General features: G+C 44.0%; 1 protein-coding gene across 11 annotated transcripts in view; it reads left to right on the top strand.

Moving 5' to 3' along the window:
* ARHGEF4 (Rho guanine nucleotide exchange factor 4) overlaps positions 1–20,633 on the top strand; it is a 215,060-nt gene extending 194,427 nt beyond the window's left edge. For 10 of the 11 annotated variants that reach the window (XM_083849078.1, XM_083849082.1, XM_083849084.1 and 7 more), the window contains 9 exons: positions 7,268–7,447; positions 10,174–10,368; positions 11,361–11,540; positions 12,080–12,312; positions 13,671–13,800; positions 14,673–14,804; positions 15,886–16,129; positions 16,779–16,856; positions 18,996–20,633. In XM_083849078.1, coding sequence (XP_083705204.1) covers positions 7,268–7,447; positions 10,174–10,368; positions 11,361–11,540; positions 12,080–12,312; positions 13,671–13,800; positions 14,673–14,804; positions 15,886–16,129; positions 16,779–16,856; positions 18,996–19,153 — 1,530 coding nt within the window. In that variant the 3' untranslated portion in view covers positions 19,154–20,633. The other variant, XM_083849081.1, reaches the window with a different exon arrangement.
* Positions 20,634–20,998: the final 365 nt, after the last annotated feature.

Genomic DNA, 20,998 nt, shown 5'->3' with positions numbered 1-20,998 from the left:
AAGCTTTGTAGCTTGTGCCCCAGGACAAGTCTTGTTCAGATCTGAGAGTTCAACCCCACCCTTACTCCTTTCCAGTCTTTCAAAACAAAGAAAATAAGGGCAGAGGTGGCTGATTTCCAGACGCAGTTATGGCACCAGCCTAGGAAGCCCTGCTACAAACAGGTGAGTGTCTGTGCGCCTCCTCCTGCGGTGCAGACAGAGTTGTCAGGAGAGGGCTGCACCGCTTCCCAAAGATGTGAAGAGCATTAAAAAGAAAGATTCTCTCAGAGATCCGGGCTCTTTGGGTACACCAGACACCTTAACCTGGCGTGGCAGGTGCCATGCACGTGCGAGAGGTGTGAGAAGTGGGCTTGCCAGAAGCTGAAGATACTTAAGCCACTTTCTAAGCCTTAGAGCTTTTAAGCTCCTTAAGCCACTCAAAGGCTTTAGATGGGTTTAAAATGCTTAAGACACTTTAAGGCCTTAGATGAGTTTAAGCTGTTTAAGCTGATTTAGAGCTTTGGAATGACTTAAGTTCTCTGGCTTTGTGAGCTTAAGGAGGTTTTTAGGTTTTTGCGCTCTTAATTGTAAAGGCCTTTCTGAGCATCTTGAGTGAGGATGCAGCACATACCCACCTTGTAGCCTGCACACAGGGACTCCTCTCTGAATGCATCCCAGATGTCTGATCAGTCAGGTTTCCCTGGGTACGCTTTTGTCCTCCCTTATTTTCCTCCCCTTTTTGTTTTTTGGGCAGAAAACAAGCAGCCAGGGGGTGGGATGTCCAAGTGTTAGAGGCAAATGGCTGCTCCGTGCGTGTGACTGACGTTCCTCCACATGCTTGGCAAGTGTTGCATGGATAGGATGTACAGCATGTAGGATCTGTTACGTCTAAGCTGTGCAAAAGTGCTGCACTTACCTCTGCTTGAGAAGTCCCAGTCCTACCCCAGAGGACGTAATGTCCTTGTAATTACTGTGTTAGCAATTGCTAATTTTCTAGCTGAACGACAATGTTGCTGTACCTCAGGGAACGTATCTGTCTGCGTCAAGTTAACGTTTTGGGGTCTCACCTTTTCAAGAAGTATTTGCAGGTAATACAAATAGTCAAAATGGAAAATAATAGATGTATTTTCATTTGTATTTTTTACTGCACTAATGACCTAAGACCAGCTCTGTAGGGCCAGCCAGGCCCTTTTAGCTGTAACTTGGGGTAACTGCTTAGGAAAACATTTAAGTATGGCCCTGTTCTTTCCATTGTGTGCCTTTCCAGATGTGTTTAAGATCCTTGATGGGCCAGAGGTGGTATCCAGATATGATATGTTTAAGTGGCCTTGAAGGACATAGATTTGCTTAATCTCTTTTTTAAACCATCTGTGTTTGGCTCATGGCATCCTGTGGCACAGCGTAATTATGTACAACAGGAAAAAGTACTACTTTTGTATTAAAATTCTCACCTGGCGATCTCACACATGGGCCTTGCATTTCAAGCCTGTTAATCATTTCGTAAACCTTCATGTTGTGGTCAGCCTCCATCTACCTTTTTCTGTTGCAGCTTCAAAGTCTGTTCAGCTTGTTCTGGCCTGGAAACTCTTCCAGACCCCCAACTGGTGTTGCTCTTTGTGCCTTTTATAGTTCTCTGCTTCTTTCTTTCCGAGTCATCCCTGACATTCAGACTTTCTGACCCTGATGCACCAGGCTGGTGTTTTCCTAAATCTGTCTGCAGAGACATTCTTGAGGAGCAGCTCATTTAGAGTCAGCCATTTGTGTTAGATACTGCTTGTGCTACGTTTATCAGCAGAGAATTTCATTTGCCATTTTATCACCAAGTCAATCACCACTGTATCTGTTTGTTTGAAAAGAGTTTGAAAATATCACTTATACCAGAAAATAAATGTCTTATAGACATAAGTTTAAATAACTGTCCTCTGGAAACTTGCATGAAAGGTTAAAATGGAAGCTGTTTAATAGCTTTATTTACTCTAAGCACTACCGGCAACTGCTGGAAGTAGTGAACTTCTATATGTGATATAAAGATAACATTTAGCGGAGTACTGTCAAATTTGGTAAGAGCTCTTGTTTCCTCAGTGCCAAAGCTTAAGGATGCTAATTTCCCAAATTAGTAGACTTCTGATTTACAGGTTATGAGAGAGTGATGGCTGGGGTACTGAGGGCACTGACAGGACCTAGATGAGGAGGGGGTCTCCTTAGCTGCAGGTCACTGCCCCACTCTTTCGAAAGAGCTTTCCTAGCCTATGTCATCTGAAAGTAAAAAGGTCTAAAGCAATTTCAGTCTATTTCTTGCTTTAAAATAATCAGCTGCTATATCTTAGGTGAGGAACTGGGAACTTCTTGCATCACTCTGGACTTCGAAAAATCACATTTAGCTGTGCTCATGCACATGCCCCTGGTAAGCTCTGTCACGCCGTACTCTTCACACGCAGGTTGAAATAAGATGAAGCACAGCTCTGCCGCCTCCACTTTCTACAAGGGTTGCTTCCCTCCTCCTGTGGCTGCTTCAAAGCTTCTCCTTGCCTGCCGCACGGGGACCCTCCTCCTCTGTCCATCTGTTTAAGCCACTTCTGAGGGGGAAGCTGCAGTTGGATGGTATAAATAAAGGGGAATAATGTAATTAATGCTAGTCAGAACGGTTTTGTAGGAAATCATTATTACCAAATAAGCTGATGACAAATATTGAACATTTGGTAAATGGAGGCAGCTATACAAGATGTCACAGGGGGAGCAGGAATTCAGACACTGATTAAAAAAGCAGTGCTATACACTGTCAGTGTAGTTTACTTCCCAGAACTAAGATCTTGGCTGACTGACATCTCAGAGAGATTTGTTAAGGAGAATGCTATCAAATGAAAATACTCAAGTGGAGATGTGCAGTCAGTTAGGGTGCCTTGCCTCTGGGGACAGGACTGCTACAGGGTTTAGATGTGTGATGTGCTGACCCAGTCAGCCTCAGCCTGCACTGCACAAGCTCTGTGTGTGTGTGTGTGTGTGTAAGGAAAACAGGCCTTACAGGAGCCAGTTTTATTTACCAGGAAGAGCCTGAGTTCGCAGCTCTTCATGGAAGGTGCCTGTTTTGGGGTCACAGAGCTGTAAAGTAAATTCCTTTTTATTGGCACCTTATTCCTGAACTGCTCTGTTCCTTCTGATGCACCTGGGTACATTTTTTATCTCTGTATGGTACAGTGTACTTAGCATTATCAGGATAAAGCTATTTGAGTTTAATGCAAATAGAACCAAGTAGCTCAAAAATAAATGTTTCCTAAAGTGTTTCTCATCCCTCCTCCTGCAAGTTGTCTCGATATTTTATCTCTGTTTGGATTGCCTGGAGTTCCTGCCAGAACAAGGCTGGGACGTATGAGGGAATTATGTCAAGGTGTCTAGCCCAAGACAAACAGGGAGAGTGGCTGGAATGTAAACAGGCACAGAGACAAGGGCCTTGGCACACCAGATCTGTTTCCCAGGTGTAATGGACTTAATTTGGGGCAGCTATTTGCAACAGCCCAGACTGCGTCTCCTTTGGCAGCCTGTGCACAGCCATGGCTCGGAGGGGTAATTCCCCCCACCCGCACCCTTGTTCCATGGTAGCTTGAGCAAGCTGCACGAGCAAGGCTGCACTGGCGCCTTCCCTCAGCTTTGGCTCCGCCTGTACATGAGCAGCGAGGCTGCAGCTGCATGGGCAGTAAAGGAAGCAACTGCAGCTGCACGGAAATGCTAAGGCAATGCTAGAGCTGCAGTCCATTTTTGGTTTCAAAGCATCAGTGTTAGTACTGCCTTTGGGTTGCACACAGTGCTGCCTACAAACTTAGGGGTTGGTATAAACAGGGAAAAATAGCCAATGCGTTTGTTTTCTGTGCTGCCTGCTGCAGTAGCTTCAGCGGCTGAAGGGCAGCTGGGTTTGCATTCTGTCTCCATTCTCTTCTAGGTTTGGGGCAGGAGACTGTAGCTGTTCAAGAACATGCACTGGGTTCTCCTTGATATTACAAAGCCAGCACATAAATGTTGTTTCATATGGAGATTAATTAGTTGTTTTTCAAACCTTGCTTTAATTGCAAAGATCAAAAACTGTAATAAGATGAGCCATTTTGCTCCTAGGAGCTGCCGTGGTTGGAAATGGTGAGTATTCCCTTTAATACATGCTTCTTTGGAAGGCGAGCAGCTCTTACAATACAGCTCGCTGATTGTGCTGTGCTCTAACACATTTTGCAGAAATTCTTTTTTTCTGTTCGCATACTTTATCCTTCCAGGGATGGGGAAAGAGTCCCAACCCTCTTCCCCCAGTAACAGTACGCTCCTCAGAGAGGACACTGCAGCAAGCTGTGCCCCGATCGGAGCAGCTCTGCTTGCTGCAATGCCATGCAGTAACGCAGGTGCTTCTGAGCCATGGAAATGTCAGTCCTGGCTCAGAGCTACCCCTCAGTATCTACTCTGGGAAAGGGAGTGTTACACTGGGTATAGCTGGGATTTCTGTATAAGCCTAGGAACTGGACTGGATACAATTGAAAAAATAGGGTAAGGTACAGACTTGTATAGGTTGAGAGCTAATGGAAAACTAAGCAGTGAATGTGGTGATCATTAAACACTTTTCAGTGATTGTGTCTGCTCCCCTGCCCTACCACCTCGGTGTATGATCACAGATGGAAGCAGTGCAGAGAGAGAACAGCCTGCAGTCATGGAGGTGTTTAAAATGCTGGTGTGATAATTTCAGTGAGACAATCCAAAGCATATATGAAGTTTTTTGTTTGTTTTTGTTTTTTCTCCATTCTTGCTTTACTTTTTTATTGGTCATTCCTCCCTACAAACATGGTGTTTGGTGCCAGTTAAACAAACCGTAACCTGTATTTCAGGTGTCTTTTAGTCACTTCTTTGAAAGAGAACTGTCTGTGCTAGTGGCACTTCTGCTTGCTTGTAGTTATTTGGACAGGCTGGTCACTTGTGATCTTCTGTATTTGGCAAACATATTCATCATATGACTGTTCTTGAATATAGGAAATTTAGGATACTAATTTTAGTGGATGGACTAAAATACCAGTTGAGGATTCACTCGTCAGCCGTGCAGCTTTCAGTGACTGCAGTGAGAACCAAGCGGCTCTGCCACGTTGGGAGCTGGGTGAATCAACCGTGACCTGCTGTCAGTGCTAGCTCAGGCTTGGTCTTGTCTTCTCATCAAGATGTTGATATCTGACAATTTGGTACTGTAAGATACTAGTGCCTTCACATCACTGGTGCTTTACTGGTGTGGTTGTCAAACTGCTGCAGAAGAGGTCCATTTAGTCTCTCTCTGGTCCCAGTCATGGCATGTGTGCCAGCTGCCACATCATGCTCAGTGATTCAGCACGGCATATTTCAGTACATAGCAAAGGGATTTTATCTTAGAAAGAACCATATTCCTTATGAACTGGTCAGAATGTGCATGTTGAAAAGGCTGCCGAATGCCACTATGCCCAAAGATTTACGAGTTAGCATGGGCATTTCCCGAGTGCCAGCCAGCCCCTACCCACCGCGTTACATAACCCTGCGCAGCTCAGCCGCAGCTCCAGCTGCAATCGCACTGCTAAAGCAAACGCTCAGCTCATGCACCCACAGGTGGCTCAGCAAAAAAGCAGAGGCTCTTCGTGAGCATAGCCAACATCCGTCACCCACAGCTCAGCTGCTGTTCCTGTAGCTGAAGCCTGGTAGCTGAGTTTGGAAAATTGTACCTTTGACATCCATTCCTTTCCCTATTCTAGTCCTCTCTACTTTGTGTTAGAAAGCTAAAGCTCTACATTTCTAGAAGACTGACAAGACTCACAAGATTTCAAAAAATAGAGGGTTTATTCATAATGCTGAGTACACTTCAGGCTTGTCAAAGTCTATGCAACAGGCCTGCTAAGCGACCTGTGAGTTAACAGCATCCCAGATCACTCCAACACCTTTACTCATTAATTGCCAAGTCCAGCTGTCCCCCTCCACAGCTCGCTGGGCCAAATCCCTGCCACTTGACCAGACTGAGCTGCCTTTGCTGCATTTGTTGCCAGCTCTTTATGTTGTAATACCTTGGCTAGTGAGACGCTGTTTGAGACTCCTGAATTATTTTCCCACTGTAGCACTGGCTGTGTGACAGCCCTTACGTCCCCTGCCCGCTGGGCTGCACCATAGCAGTGCTCTTTTCCCTGAGGAGCAGCACCCTGCAGCGAGTGCGCACGTGAGTGCTGTGGCAGTGCAGGGCAGCTGAAAAGAGGCAGTGGGGAGCACTGACGCCTGGTTCTGCAGAGAAGTGGAGCCTCCCATCCTCCCCTTCCTAACCATCCTGATGTTATTTTTGTCAAAAGGGATACACTGCATTAAGCTGTTTCTGGTTCAGTGAAGGGGCATTTGCTATCCAGAGGCAGACTATATTTGACTTTTTTTTCAAATGCCTCCAGTTAACTCTCCTGATTTACTGTATGTGCTATTATCCTGTCATTCTTTTACAACATGCATCTTTTTTTCTTTGAGAAGGACAAAACCAGTCACTATGAGCAGTAGATAACTGTGTGATCAAGCCAACCTAAGGTGCACAGCATGTGCATTATGTAGCAGGGCCGACAGTGTTACAGTGTGGCCCATAACCATGGACAGTGGGTTTTGTACATCTTTTTCTCCCTCTGGTCTCCTAGATTCCTCGTTCCATTGTCTTCCCAGAATTTATATCTTTTTTTTTTTTCTTTCCTAGATTAGGCCCTCTATGGGACATGGTGTCGCACAGACAACTAATGGCCCTGAGCACTGGCACTTGAACTCACTGGGAGACTTACTATAAGCAGCTTAAATGCTAAGTTTAACCACTCTAAAGGTTTAAAGCTCTTACCATCCTAGGCCAGCACTGAGGCCTCAGAATACTTGCTGCTCTAAAGTGTATCTCTAAACATTGACACTCACGCTTCTATTTCAAGGTTGTCTGTAGCAGGGCTGCACTGGCAGCACATGGGCATCCTTCACCACCGAGGTACCACTGCTGAGCCCTGTTTGCCGGCTGAGGCAAACTCACCATTATGAGATTGCAGTACATCAAAATTACTTTTTTTTAATGGTGGTAAATGCACTGTGCCCAAGTGATTTGGAACAAATGCTACTGAGAGCAAAGTCAGTTGAAGCACCTGCCAGACTACCGACAGCTCCTTTTCATGTTTCTCATGAGGTGCAAGCAGTAGTCAATGCTTGTTTGGCTCAGCAGCAATTGTGCCAAAGCTGCAGCTACACTGGCTGCCCGTGCTGCTTTTCTGTGAGGAGCTGGCAGTTTGATGTTCTCTGTCCACAGCTCATCAGCGATGGCAGCGTGGTGTATGCAGAAGCCCTCTGGGACCATGTCACGATGGATGATCAAGAGCTGGGATTCAAGGCTGGTGATGTCATTGAAGTAATGGATGCTACCAACAAGGAATGGTGGTGGGGAAGGATTCTGGACAGCGAAGGCTGGTTTCCAGCCAGCTTTGTACGGGTAAGAGCTTGATTTTTTTTCATGTCTCTCCATTACCGCCAGGTGTTTTTTTCCCAGGTTCTATGTTCTGTACTGAATGCTGAGAACTTCTACTGCTAGGATAGTTGGTTCAACATGTGCTTGTTACCATTCCTCTATGCATGGCCATTTACATTGAACTCTTGGGGATGGGCTGCCACCAGTGTGGAGAATTCCCTCTTTGCATCAGTAAATCAGAGCAAGGACAGTTTAGTTGTAGGTTCTGGAGCTAAGCTGAGCTGTACCAGCTGAGGAACTGCCCTGCATGGTGGTTTGCAGCCTGGGCTCCTGCTTACCCAGATGTGTATCGGCTGGTTTGCAACCAAGCACCCAGAATCACCCTCAGGAGTAAGCAAGTTATACTCCTCAGCAAGATGTACTTCCTAGCAGAATCCCAGAAGCAACTGACAGAGGTCTTCACTGTAGGGTCTACTTCAGACAGTATGGATGAGCATGGCACCAAATTTAGAGTCCAGTGCTATACACCACATCCAAACATCTGTGACAACCTGACTCACACACACCTTCTCCTAGCTGTGGAGTTTTAAAAACATAAGGCTGCTGGGCTACAACACAGCAATGTATTTCAGGCACTTAAAATAGAGAAGAAAAAAAACACATAAAATGGTGTCTTGGAGGTGATGTTGTCAATTACTAGAGGGTGAATATGAATCACTTGATGTTGACCAATTTTGGGGCCAAGGCGCTCTCCCTGGTGCCGCTTACAAAGACCATATGGAAATAGCTATATGGAACAGGTAGACAGGCCCAGCTGTGTACAGCAGAGGTTGGATTCATTTCCAACCATTATGAAACACGTGAATTCTCCATGCAAGTTGGGAGTTGGGGGGCAAGAGTCTGGGTAACTTCTGTGCACTCTTTTCCTTCTGTGAGGAGAAAGGCTTTTTTCATTTCTTTGGGCTGTGACTGTTGGTATGGATGCCTGACTGCTTTCACCATGTAAGCACAGTACTGCGGAGGTGATGTGGTGACTAAGGACAGAGAGATTCTTAGATATTCAGCTTATTATCCGGATCACTTTAGATCACAAATGACCCAAAACCAGGTGAAGCATGAAAGGAGGTTATCTGGTGTCTGTAGCAAAAGTCGTTGGTGAAGCAGAGCAGGTTGTGCTATAGAAGTTGTGAAATGCATTGTTATAGAGCTTGCAAGAAACGGTCTCAGCTGGATAACTGTTACAAACAGTATATGTTTTTTTGCAAGTAAGATTACTAGGACCAAATTCTCAGCACTGGTGGAGATGGAACTACTATTTTCACAGTCAAAACACAGGCCTTGTTTTCGTTCATGTTACTGACAAGTTGTCCTGCTGGCAATTTCAGGGGAAAGCAGACTAGTGCTAGCCATTAGGGATGAAGAATAACAAGTTCTTTTAGCAGAGTAATTACAACACTTATTCAAGCATCCAACTGAAGATTTCCTACTAATTATCTCTGGGTCTCAAGCTTACTGTTGGGAAGGGCAGAATGTTCTGGGACTTGGGTAAACCTGCAGGTCTCTCAGTTACTCCACACAAGTTTCAGGCCAAGGTCTGAGTTTAAAACCAGCCAATGCTGTTTTACTCACAGCGAAAGAAAACCAGGATTGCACATCTTGAGGGTTTCACCAACTGTAAACAGTAAGTAAGTGCAATCTATGCCTCTGCTGGCAAGGGATGGGTATGCATTATTTTTTATATAGAGAGATACATGTATATCAAGAGAAAAACAATCCTGCCTAGAAGTAACAACATTAAAAGTTTAAAGCAGGCCTGTATCATTGTATTAAAACTACTTACATTTATGCATGTTCCTATCTCAGAGTTTTTCATTTCTTTCTTGTGCTGGGATTGATGATTTGTATACAAAATATTCCCATGGGTGCTCTGGGATCTATTAAATATGCAGTTACAATACTAATATATGAAATAAAGCTCCTAAGTGAAATGCACCAATAATTTCTTGTCCTTAGCGAAGGTACTTTGGTATTGCTGACAATATATGAAGTGACTGTAGTATAGCATGTCTACAAAATGCTGGTGCTCGTCTCTGCCCATGCTATGCTGCCATCTCATGGGCACTGTGAAGGAACCATGAGTTACACGCACAGCCCTGTAATGTAATGCTGCTTTTCATTACATTATATGCCCACTGGTGTCTGCATTTGCTTTTACATTAAAAATACATTATCTCTAAATAACCTTGGGGAAGCAGGTACTTCTGAGGGCTATCTGCTATTTATGATATGAGAATAATAATAATGCTATTATCAAAAAAAAAGGCAAATATTTACTGGTTTTCCCCTCTCTCCCGAAAAGTCCCCTCACAAATACCTAAGCAGAATTCACTTCGATAAAACATTTCCTGTCCTGATTGTGTATGTGTTCTTCCTCAAGGACTTCATATCATTCCTGTGACTTCTGTCCATGAGAGATGCCTGCTTAAAACCACCCATATCATGTATTAACAGTTAATAGGCTTGAAATTACCATCCCCAAACTGTCAAAACCTTACCTTCTGGGGCTATGTGTTTACACATTACATACCATGGGAAAATACATTTACAGGCAGTTATGTACAGAGTGGCCCTCTTCCCTCCTTATCCTAGCTCAGTCTTTGTCTGCCATTCTGTCAACCCTCCCAAACTTCCTTTCTTTGGAAGACTTGTATTTATTACTACAAACAGTGAATGTCTTGTGTGTGGTACAGCTCCGAGTGAACCAGGATGAACCCATGGAAGATTACCCTGTAAAGGCAGAGGGTGGCAAAGAGGACGACTCCAGCAGTGGTACGCGCCGCTTCGGGATGGGGCAGACCACCAAAGATCAAATGAGGACCAACGTTATAAATGAGATCCTAAGCACAGAGAGAGACTACATCAAGCATCTGAAGGACATTTGTGAGGTAACGGAGTAATGGGAAGCAAAAGTAAGAACATCCCTAATGGAAACTAGAGGCTGTCCTGTTCTTGTGCAGACATACGGTTCCCAAGTGGGTAACTTTCCTCCTGTGAGAATGAGATGGCTTTGCCATCAGAGCCTGTCCTGCTAAATGACATCACATGCTCGGAAAACAGAAGACAATTCATTACAGCAATATCCCCAGTGCTTCTGAATTTGGAGCACCCTGTTATGCTCTGATTAAATGGAATTAATTGCATTTCCCATGCCAGAGAAAAGTAAATGTCTAGCATTGCTGTCTTCTTTAATTCACGTTCTGAGGTAATATAATCAGCAACTCCAACCTTCAGGCAAGTTATGCTCAGATTGAAACAACTGGGGGATATTCAGCCTTTCACTTCCAAATATGCTGAGTATTGTGACACCCTTTCCAGAAGTGACACACTGTCAAATACACTGGGGTAAATTAAGGTAATTGATAAAAGAGTAGTGCAGGAACACAGACTTTCACTAAAATGACACAAAAAATGTAGTGTCCTCCAGGAGAGCCAGCTGGGGCAAAGCAGCAACACTTACCAAGCACCTTTCCTTCATGCAGAGTCCAGAATTCTCCCATGTCTTTGAATAAGTGATGAATTTGGTAACATGAGCAGCCACACCAGATCCTGAACTGAATTTAGGTGTCAGTGGATCAGTGCAGGGGTCAGAACACCCTGTAGCCTGCAGACAGACAAAAATGTTTTCTACAGGTGAGAAGGCAGCTCTGGGTGTGGATTACTGCTTCATTTCTGGCAGTGACATGACTGTGGGTTGATTTCTATTTCTACCATTAATTTGAGTGATATTTGAGGAAATAACAGCTAAGGGATGGATGCACTTGCGAAGGAAGGGGGTACAGAAACCTGTACAACTGACTGCAGTCCTAGGGTTTTCTGATGATTTCCAAAGGCCTCTGAGCAAGTGCCCAGCAAGCTTTCCAACGTGGTTTCCTCCTAGGGTTACATTAAGCAGTGCCGCAAAAGAGCTGACATGTTTACAGAGGAACAGCTGAAGACAATCTTTGGGAATATTGAAGACATCTACAGATGCCAGAAGAAATTTGTTAAAGCACTGGAGAAGAAATTCAACAAAGACCACCCACATTTAAGTGAGGTTGGCTCCTGCTTCTTGGAATATGTAAGTAAATTTCACTTAAGGGGAAAGAGGTAGCTGAATATGGGTTAGGCCAGAGGATTTGAAAGTTGATCTGAGAACTGAAGCTCTGTTAATACAACAACAAAAAACAGCCCATCAAGCAAACCTCCCCCCAGCCAGCTAGAGGAGCGCTTGTGGCTGCAGCTCTTGCGGCTGCAGGGAGAACATTTCCAAAGTGCCTCAGCTCCTGAGCACTGTATTGCCTGCCAGACCATGCTACTTCAGGCAGAGGTGTAAATCCCAACTTGGGCCTGAGTTTACAGCTATGGTATTTTCAGGTTTGTGCAGGATCAGCAGTTGCTGAGGCAGTCATTAAAAACATACAGCTGAGCACAGGCCAGAATAGACAGAAATGTCTCAGTCTCTCAGATAAGCTGCACGAGCCTCAGCTTTAGGTCTCCTGGCTTCAAAGTGTTAGGGGAGCATACAAATTATCAAATAGCCCCAATGTGATACAGGTTCGGGGCCAAGCCATTGCCCAAAGAAACACGGACAGTAACTCCCTTTAATTTCCTTTGCAGCAAACAGAGTTTCAGATATACTCTGAATACTGCAACAACCACCCTAATGCCTGCATGGAGCTGTCCCGCCTCACCAAAGTTAACAAGTACGTCTACTTCTTCGAAGCCTGCCGCCTGCTGCAGAAGATGATTGACATCTCTCTGGATGGGTTTCTGCTGACGCCAGTGCAGAAAATCTGCAAATATCCACTGCAACTGGCCGAACTGCTCAAATACACCAACCCTCAACACAGGTAGGTCAGCATGGTGTGGAGGGGAGGAGTAAGAAACGGACTAATGAAGAATTTTGTATTGAGAGCAGCTTACTAAGAGCAGCCAGTACCACGATTCTTCTGTGTTACCTTGTAAAAACAAAAAAGAAAAAAAAAAAAAAGAAAAAAAAATTTCAGTCAAATACATAAATTTCCATTACAGTAGCACTGGGCTTCCCTGTCTGTTAGAGACCTGAAGTTGCAAAGTCCACCTTTTATCATGGTGCTTTCCTATTTATACTCGGCCTATGTATCTGTGGTACCTGCACATACAGACTTCGTAGTTGTTTCCTGTTGTGATGGTATTGAAAACTTTGCCACCGGAAGCACTGATTGAATATAGCCCAACATGTCTATGCACCTACACCAGAGCTTGTCGAGGCTGAAAGGTAGTCATGAATTTTGCTTGGTGCTTTCCCTGTGGGAAGTCACAACCTACAGCAATCAAGCCATGCCCACTCAAAAGCCTGCAAATCCATAGCTCCATTTCAGGGTGAAGGCAGGGTGAAGGCACTGCTGTTGGCTCAATTAACAGTGTGACTTAGTAAAGCATCTGAAATAATTACCTACAGAATTAAAGCATGAAAACCTGTATTAAAGTGTTGATATTGGTCCCTTGTGATAACTTAATTTTAGCACCCCGATTTACAGCAATGGTATTTCTCAGATTTGTTTTACACGTCTTATTAAATCATAAGCATGTTGTTCTGAAGTTCTTTCTTAACAGAAAGCTCCTTAATGGAGTACATAGATGTTAGAAAATTGCATCAGAGACAAGTTGTGCCGAACTGCTCCTTCTCAGCTACTGTAACTCAAAAGAAGTAGCTGGTGGCAGCAGATGGTGTGTGGTGAGGGTGGATCACCTTCTGTCCTACCATTCTGGATTAACTAGCAGCTCCTATTTGAAACCAAGCCACATCTAAACCGTCTTACCTCTATGTGATAGAATTGTTCCCTGTAAGAAAACTGTGGCATTATGAATATATTGTATTAATGTGGGGAAAAAAACAATGCTTAGAAAGCCATGGAAATTTTTCCAGCAACTAGTATTTACACCTCTGTGACTGGATTTCATTACTTGCCTCATTCTCTTTCACAAGTCAGGCCTGGATTTGTTACAAGACTATATAATCTGTGCCTTAAAAGCAGCACACTTCCGAAAAGCTTCCCACAGCCACATGTACCTAATACATTCAATATAAAGTTGCTGGGGTAGAGCAGCAAGTAGAACTAATGTTTTCTGCTCTCCAGCCCTACAGCATGCTAGGTTGCACTCCTTTGGAGCGTAGATGCAATAAATGTGTCCTTTTGTTATGACTCACAACTCTGCTCTACCACAGGGATTTTAAAGACGTCGAAGCTGCCTTAAATGCCATGAAGAACGTTGCTCGGCTCATCAATGAGAGAAAGCGGCGGCTAGAGAACATTGACAAAATTGCTCAGTGGCAAAGTTCCATAGAAGACTGGGAGGTAAGACAGACTTACTTTCCTCATGTGATGAATGGATTGTGTTTACTCTCTTCCACTCTCCCTCACCGCCCCCATCTGCCTATAGGAAGAACTTCATAGCAGTTACTGACTAGCCCTAGCTCAGTTCTGTTGTTCTGTGGGTTTGTGTGTGTGTTTTTTTAAAAAGATGCGATCTTTTAGTACAACCAAAGAGGTCTAGCACAACCCAGCTAGACCAGCTGCCTTTTTGCTTGTTCCCTGCGATTTTTTTTCCAGAATAAAATTGGAATGTAGGCTGGTGAAATCCTGTTGTTCTCCTCTTGTTCCCCATTCTACTGAGTGATTTAGAATTGGTCAAAATTGGCAGAATTACCCCTTAATGTGCTTATTAAGGCACATCATTCTTGCAGAAAGGCAAGCTCTGATATAGCTAAAATGGAAGCAAAATTTCACTGTAGATTCAATATAAAAAATTAGCTAAAGAAAAAAACCACAAAGCTACAGAGTCAGTAAAACCACTCCCTCTCCCACCAAAGGAAGTCAGGCTAAATTCTCAGCTATCTCCTAACATGGTTCCTTTAATGTCAGGGATGTACCAGCTGCCCTAAGCAGACTCCCTGGAAAAGGAAAATTTTCATTTAACACACTATTGTTCTATTCCAATTCAGTTCCTATTCCCTGGGTATCAAGGGCACAGCATCCTCTCCATGATGCAACAAGGCTCTTTCTCTATCATAGAGGCTCCCTCTCATTCCTGGAACAGTGTTTCACCAGCAGGGCTTCAGGCTACACAACCATTCCAAAGTTCTCCTGTGAGACTATGGGGTTATTTCTTCTCCCTTGTTTTGGGATGGCACAGACCAGACTGTTCTTTGTACTGCTCTCACTCTCAGGGTGAAGATGTCCTAGTCAAAAGCTCAGAACTCATCTATTCTGGGGAACTAACCAAAATCTCCCATCCTCAAGCCAAGAGCCAACAGAGGATGTTCTTCCTCTTCGATCACCAGCTTGTCTGCTGCAAGAAGGTAAACTTGAGTAGACAAATCCAAGTTACAATCTATTACAATGCTGAAAAATGAATCAACTCCCTCAGTTCATTTCCAGTTGTTCTCTACCTGTCTGTTTCTGTAATGCTTAATTCTGTTTGCATTGTATGTGCTTCTTGCACAGACAAGAGATTTAGGTACATTCAGTGCAGTCTTTTTTCTGGCATCCTGGTGTTCTGTATAGCTGACCAGAGCAATAAGCCAACTGCTAGCCAAAATCTTATAGCAAGAGAGCTGTAAGAGCACACTGCACTGCTTCTAGGATTAGTGCGTGGGTTTATTTTATGCAACTCAAGTATCAGCACTGACGTTCTCATTCTTTTAAATCTGTTCTTTTTTCAACTGCACTTCCACAGGGGATTAATATCACATTCAGAAGCTTTCATGTAAAAGCTACAGGCCTCAAGAGTCAGTAAGAACACATTAACATCATATGTAGAGCCTGCAAGCACAGCCTGGACTGTTGTTCATACACAGTGCAGGTAACCTATTTAAGTAATAAAAGAAATCTTCCTTAGTCAAGCAGAGGAAAGGTACCTTCCTTTGGAATTTCAGAACTGAACACGCTGTTATTTTTTGTATAATTCATAGCACATACGTAGCCCTGGGTAACTTAGGCATGAAACTCTTACTTTTATCAGTGCCATCTAATTTACTTTTCATTGGCAACATGAAAAACAAAAGCTAAGTAGTATTTTTTGTCTAATTTTGACTGTAGCATTCCAATACTGCATTCTGACACTAGCTTAATGAGGATTTGGGATCTTATCGAGAGCTCTTCAGTGTAGCCGATGATACCCCAGAAGCATAGGTTCCAGCCTGTTATCCTGACTCCACCAACAGAAGAAACCATGTGGTTCCCCTCACAGCCCATGCAAACAACAGGAGCTTAGCACTCTGCATATCCAGAGATTCAAATCCAGTGTCACTTTTCCCTACAGCACTGTAATGCCTGCCAAGAAGATTAAATATTCCAGCATATCAAAGAAGAAATTGAATGTTTCTGGAAGGGAGAGAACAGAAAACACTGAAATCCATATGACTGTGATCTCTCTTACAGGACCTTCTGCGTCGGGACATCTTGTACTATAAAAGTCGGATCAACATGGATGACATGGAAATCCTGGATGTAGAAGATGGAAAGGACAAGGACTTCAGTATCAGTGTAAAAAATGCATTTAAATTATACTGCCGCAACACCGAGGAAGTCCACTTATTTTGTGCAAAAAAGCCCGAACAGAAACAGCGCTGGCTGAAGGCCTTTGAGAATGAAAGGAGACAGGTTCAGCTCGACCAGGAAACAGGTATGGACAAAGCAATGCTGTGACACAGGGTTATGTTTTTTATTTTAGTTTTAGATTTTTGACAGGAAGCCAAAGCATGCTCCAGTCCAGCTCTGGGCTGCTGACTAGAATGCACTGAATGAATTTGTGCAATTTGAAAAAATACAAACCACAGTGATCAGACTCTGCAGGAAGTCCTCTGAGACCTTGATGTCTTTAATGAGTTCAGGCAGGGCTGACAAAATAGTCAATGTATTACATAGAGCATCAATTATTTTGCAGGATATCATGAGAGCCTGACATGGCAGCATCTGTACAAAACACATTCAGTCAAAAGTTCGCACTGTGAGAGAGGGTTTTCATTGTTTTGTCCAAATAGTTCAAACGTGAGATCTGAGCCACAAAAGGTCTGGACTGGCTTTGTCAGCTGGCGGGGAGAGGTGGGGTGGGGGCACGGGCAGGCAGTAAGCCTTGCCTGAGAGGTAAGGACCAGGCGGGGGGGGGGGGGGAGCAGTATTTGCCCCAGGCAGCTCTGGGAGTAATTTTAGATGGTGACCTCCCACCTCAGGCATTTTCCCGCTTCACGGTTTCTCTTAATGTCTATGCAAGTGTGCTCCCATGAAATACAAAGGGATGACCTGCTGCTGACAGTCTCTCCTTTATTCTCCAGGTTTTTCAATAACGGAGGTGCAGAAAAAGCAAGCAATGCTGAATGCCAGCAAGCAGCACCACACTGGGAAGCCTAAAGGTGAGTCATTCCTGAACTTAAAAATGCTGCTAGAACTGCAGGCTGGGGGCTGGTAGTGGTGTTTATGGACTACATTACTAGTGCTTAAGCTGCCACCTCTGAGAGCATTGCAATTTTTGTTTAAGCCTTAAGTTGGTGAGATACCTCTTCCCACGTTAAAGTGCTTCAGTTTGCGTTCTCATGGTCAGATAAAGGTAGAGATGGTTGTCAAACAGCTAGGTAATGAGCAACTTCAACTGAAGTGATCATTCCCAGCTTGGAGATCTATATATAAAACTAAATAATTCTCACCAAAGATGAAGAACAGTAAAAATTAAGCTATCTTACCCTTAACAGCACAATCCGTCAGTGAGACTGAAGGCCACGTTCAGAGGAACATACAGCATCCAAGAGTTGCCTAATATAGAATCAGCTGACTTTGTAATCCCTCTGCAGTTTCTTTCAGAGTTTCCCTGACATTTAATTTTCCTTACTGCAGATCACAATTGCTTGTTCTTTCTAATAAATGGCAAACGTTCTTTGTCATTCATACCAGCATTGTTCTGCTAGATTTCTTCTAGGCATATCTTCTCCAGGTAGGACTCCAGAGCTAAACACTGCAAAGTAGTCCTGGTACCTCTAAGCCCTAAGACTGTATTAGATCCAGCTGATAAGTACCTTTCTTTATATGGCTGCTACAACTCTCTCCTATTTGACTTGAACTAAGAATTCATGGCATTAAGCTTCGAAACATAAAGAAAGGAGCACTTAATCCAGGGCACAAAAAAATGCTTTTTTTTTTTAAACTGTGTTGACAGAGCTCAGATGTGGGTCATGTTCAGTAGAACATTTTTCTTGCTAAAACTTCATTGATGTGTAGCAAAAGATACTGGTGAAATGAAGTTTTAATGGTTGGTGTTAGTGACTTACCACTATCACGTGACTTTTCTCTGAATAAACCCATCTGGGACTATTTTCAGTCAGTGGTGTTAACAAACTCTTGAGTAGGCCAGATGGTGAACTCCCATGTGACAGTGTGCAGTACAGTTCCTGGCTGATTCAGACAGCTGGAGTCAGGAAACTATTCCCTAACTACAGGAGACCTGCTCTGAACCTGATCACTGAGTGCTGAACCAGAAACCACAGCTAAGCACAAGCAGCATCCCCTGTTCAAAGGCTAGCTCACAGCCTCACCCTAGATGCCAGGCTCTCCAAACAGCATGACATTCCCTTTGTGAAGAGACAAGATGAAATTCTGTAATGATTCCTAAGATGCAGAGGGTCATAAAGGCTACTGCAGCACAGACCTGTCCTGCCTGTGGCAAATGCATTAAAACTTGCTATTTTGGCAGAATCCCATGAGCAGATGGCATGCTCATTAACAGTGCTGTTAAAATAAATAAATAAATAAAAATTAAATGGCCAGAGGAGTGCAAATGCGAGCAACAGAACAAGCGGTTCCTGTGCCTGAAGCACTGTCATCTAAGGCTTCCTGCCACCCTTTTTTGTGATGCCTCCATCCCTCTTTATATCCCAAAGAAGAGATGTCATTTGCTTTCCTTTAGGCCCACAGAGAGGTAACCAATTCCTTGTGGTGGCAACAGCCAGCAGTAGGATCCCAGCTGAGTCCCCAGTAAGAAAGCTTGGCTACATTTCAAAATAAGCCAGAACTAAGATATGGCCACAAACGGAGTTTGGGAGGAAGCCAGACCACGGTAACAGTTTAAAAACACAGGGGCCAAGCAGAACAGGAGCACAGCACGCCAGTGCTGGCTGCAGGCTGGGCGCTGGCCATTACGACTCAGAAATGTTTCTCAAGTCCATATGCTTTTACCAGTGCGGGAAGGCACAAGAAGCAGAGGCACATGCCTATCAGCTTCCTTTCCTGGAATGCAGTGACCGGTTAAGTTTGTCACAAAGAGATGAGCTACAGCAATCTAGTTGCATTGTACTCCTGACAGAACACTGTCAAGGTATGCCTGACAAGGTATGCTCTAGGGCTTCCACAGCACCAACCCTAATCCTAAAAGGCAGTGCTGAAATAAGGGGTAAGCTGAGGGAAATAACATTTGTTCCCCTGCAGCTTTAACAGGGATGGGGCAGGGTATATGGAAAGAACTGTGCTCAAGTAACATGCTTCACTTATTTCCTTGTCATCAGCTGTCACCAGGCCATACTACGACTTTCTGATGCGTCAGAAGCATCCCACCTTGCCTACCACACTCCCTCAGCAGCAAGTCTTCATGCTGGCAGAGCCCAAGCGCAAGCCCTCGAACTTCTGGCAGAACATCAGCAGGCTGACACCCTTCCGGAAATAAGGACAGCCCCATGTTTGTGCCTGAACCCCTTCTGAGAAAGCACTTTATCCATCAGTCCTAGGAGGTGAAGCCCAGGTTCTTCCAATCCTTTGTTTGCAGAGGATGGCACATGTGCTCCTGCTGTCTCTATTTATTTTGCAGACCAACTGACCTGGCTCTGAGGTGAGACACTGCATGTGTGCTTGCACACATGTGCATTTGTGCATCGAGCCAGCCTTGCACAGCACCCGCGACAAACTTCCAGGAAGAGATCACAGAATGGAACCGCTGTGTTTCATCTGAAAAGATTTTGCCTGTCAGCTGTACACTGAATCACTCCTTTCTGCTGTGAACACTACTGCTGTCTGGCAGCAGTCAGAGAGGGGATGGCAGCTGTTAAACCTACCGGCTCCTTGTCCACTGACATGCTCAGAACAACAGCTCAGTGTCGCTGACATACATTTTCCAGGGAGTAAAAATCCCTTCCATTCTCTGCCCATTCCCCCACCTTTCTGATCAAGGACATGATCTTCCTACACACTTCTAACTAATTCAGTTAGCCTTTGCTGGCACTCAGACAAGACAACAGTGAGTATTACACTGTGACCCTTTTCTCTTTCCTTTAATTCAACAACACTGATGAACAAGATAGTTCATTAAATGGTGCCAATCAACCTGCAGCATGAGTAAAGGTCAAGAATCTCTCTAGAGGGTTTGTTACATAAGTTAGAGAAAAATGTGCCTAAATTAATACCATCAATTCCTTAGACTCTCTTTTATCATTCTGCCATATTTCCTGGCCAATGAAAATGCTCACTGTTTGTAATGTGTTTATTTATGGTATAAACCAGAACTGTGTATTTTGTAAGTCTGTAATTGTTCTCGTCAGATGTTGTTAACTTGATGCCTGTTTTGTCTGTTTTTATTTTTTAAATAACAAAAGGTCAATATTTGCAAACCTAGCTCCCAGAAGTCAGTCTGCAGTTTGACACTGAAAAACTAAAACCATGATAGTTATGCAAACTCCTACAGACCCTCAATTCAAGGGGTATTATTACAGGGTTTTGACACCTTCGAAAAACACAAAACAAAACAAAACCCAACCTAAGGCTAATTGCAAAAGGCCAAGACTTAACACTAAAAGCCTCACTTTAGGTACCCAGCTTTCAAACTGTGGCCAAGAAAAATTAAATTTAAACCTTGGTTAGCAAAAGGAAAGATTTGCCTTACCATAGTGAGAGTTAGAAGCCATACTGACTGAATTTCTTAGCTTAGGAGACGTTGGAAGGAAGACACCCCCACGTTCCAACACGATGCTATTTGAGCGAGCACTAACTGCCTGCAAAGCTCGGAAGTCCAGTGTTTGTTAATGCTGTAGCTGACCAAAGTCTGGTCATCCAGGGATATCTGCATTCAGTAGCATGTACAAAGTCATTCTTGCACTATATCTTCTCCCCAGACCAGGGGCTATATAATTTCATAAAGAAACTTGTAAAAGTAATGCTCAGCCTGTGTTTGTGTCTGACATGTCTTATCTGTGTAAAGTTGTTTCTCTTCAAAATAATTGTGGAGATTTTCCTCTTGCAAGTTAACACATGACTGCTAATCAGTGGCGAAGCGCCTGCAGGCTGCCCTCAGTGAAGCCATCTTTTGGATGGCAAGCTGGTGGAAGTGAGAGATGGCACCAGAGAGGCACTGGTCACTCAAAACACTGATCAAGGTTAGGCAAGTCATTGGCTGCACCAGCATCTGATTCCCAACTGCCTGCTAGTTACTTAAAGGGGAAAAAAGTCAAGTAAACATGAAAAAAAGCTGCAGGGGGTGCTGAAGCCCACTCTGAGCAACAGGGCATTAAAGAGGCACAGC

This window comes from Anser anser, assembly GCF_964211835.1.
Source record: "Anser anser genome assembly, chromosome: 9".
Taxonomy (NCBI): Eukaryota; Metazoa; Chordata; class Aves; order Anseriformes; family Anatidae; genus Anser; species Anser anser.
The sequence above is the reverse complement of the archived record's forward strand: the minus strand, read 5'-3'. Positions and strand labels throughout refer to the sequence as shown.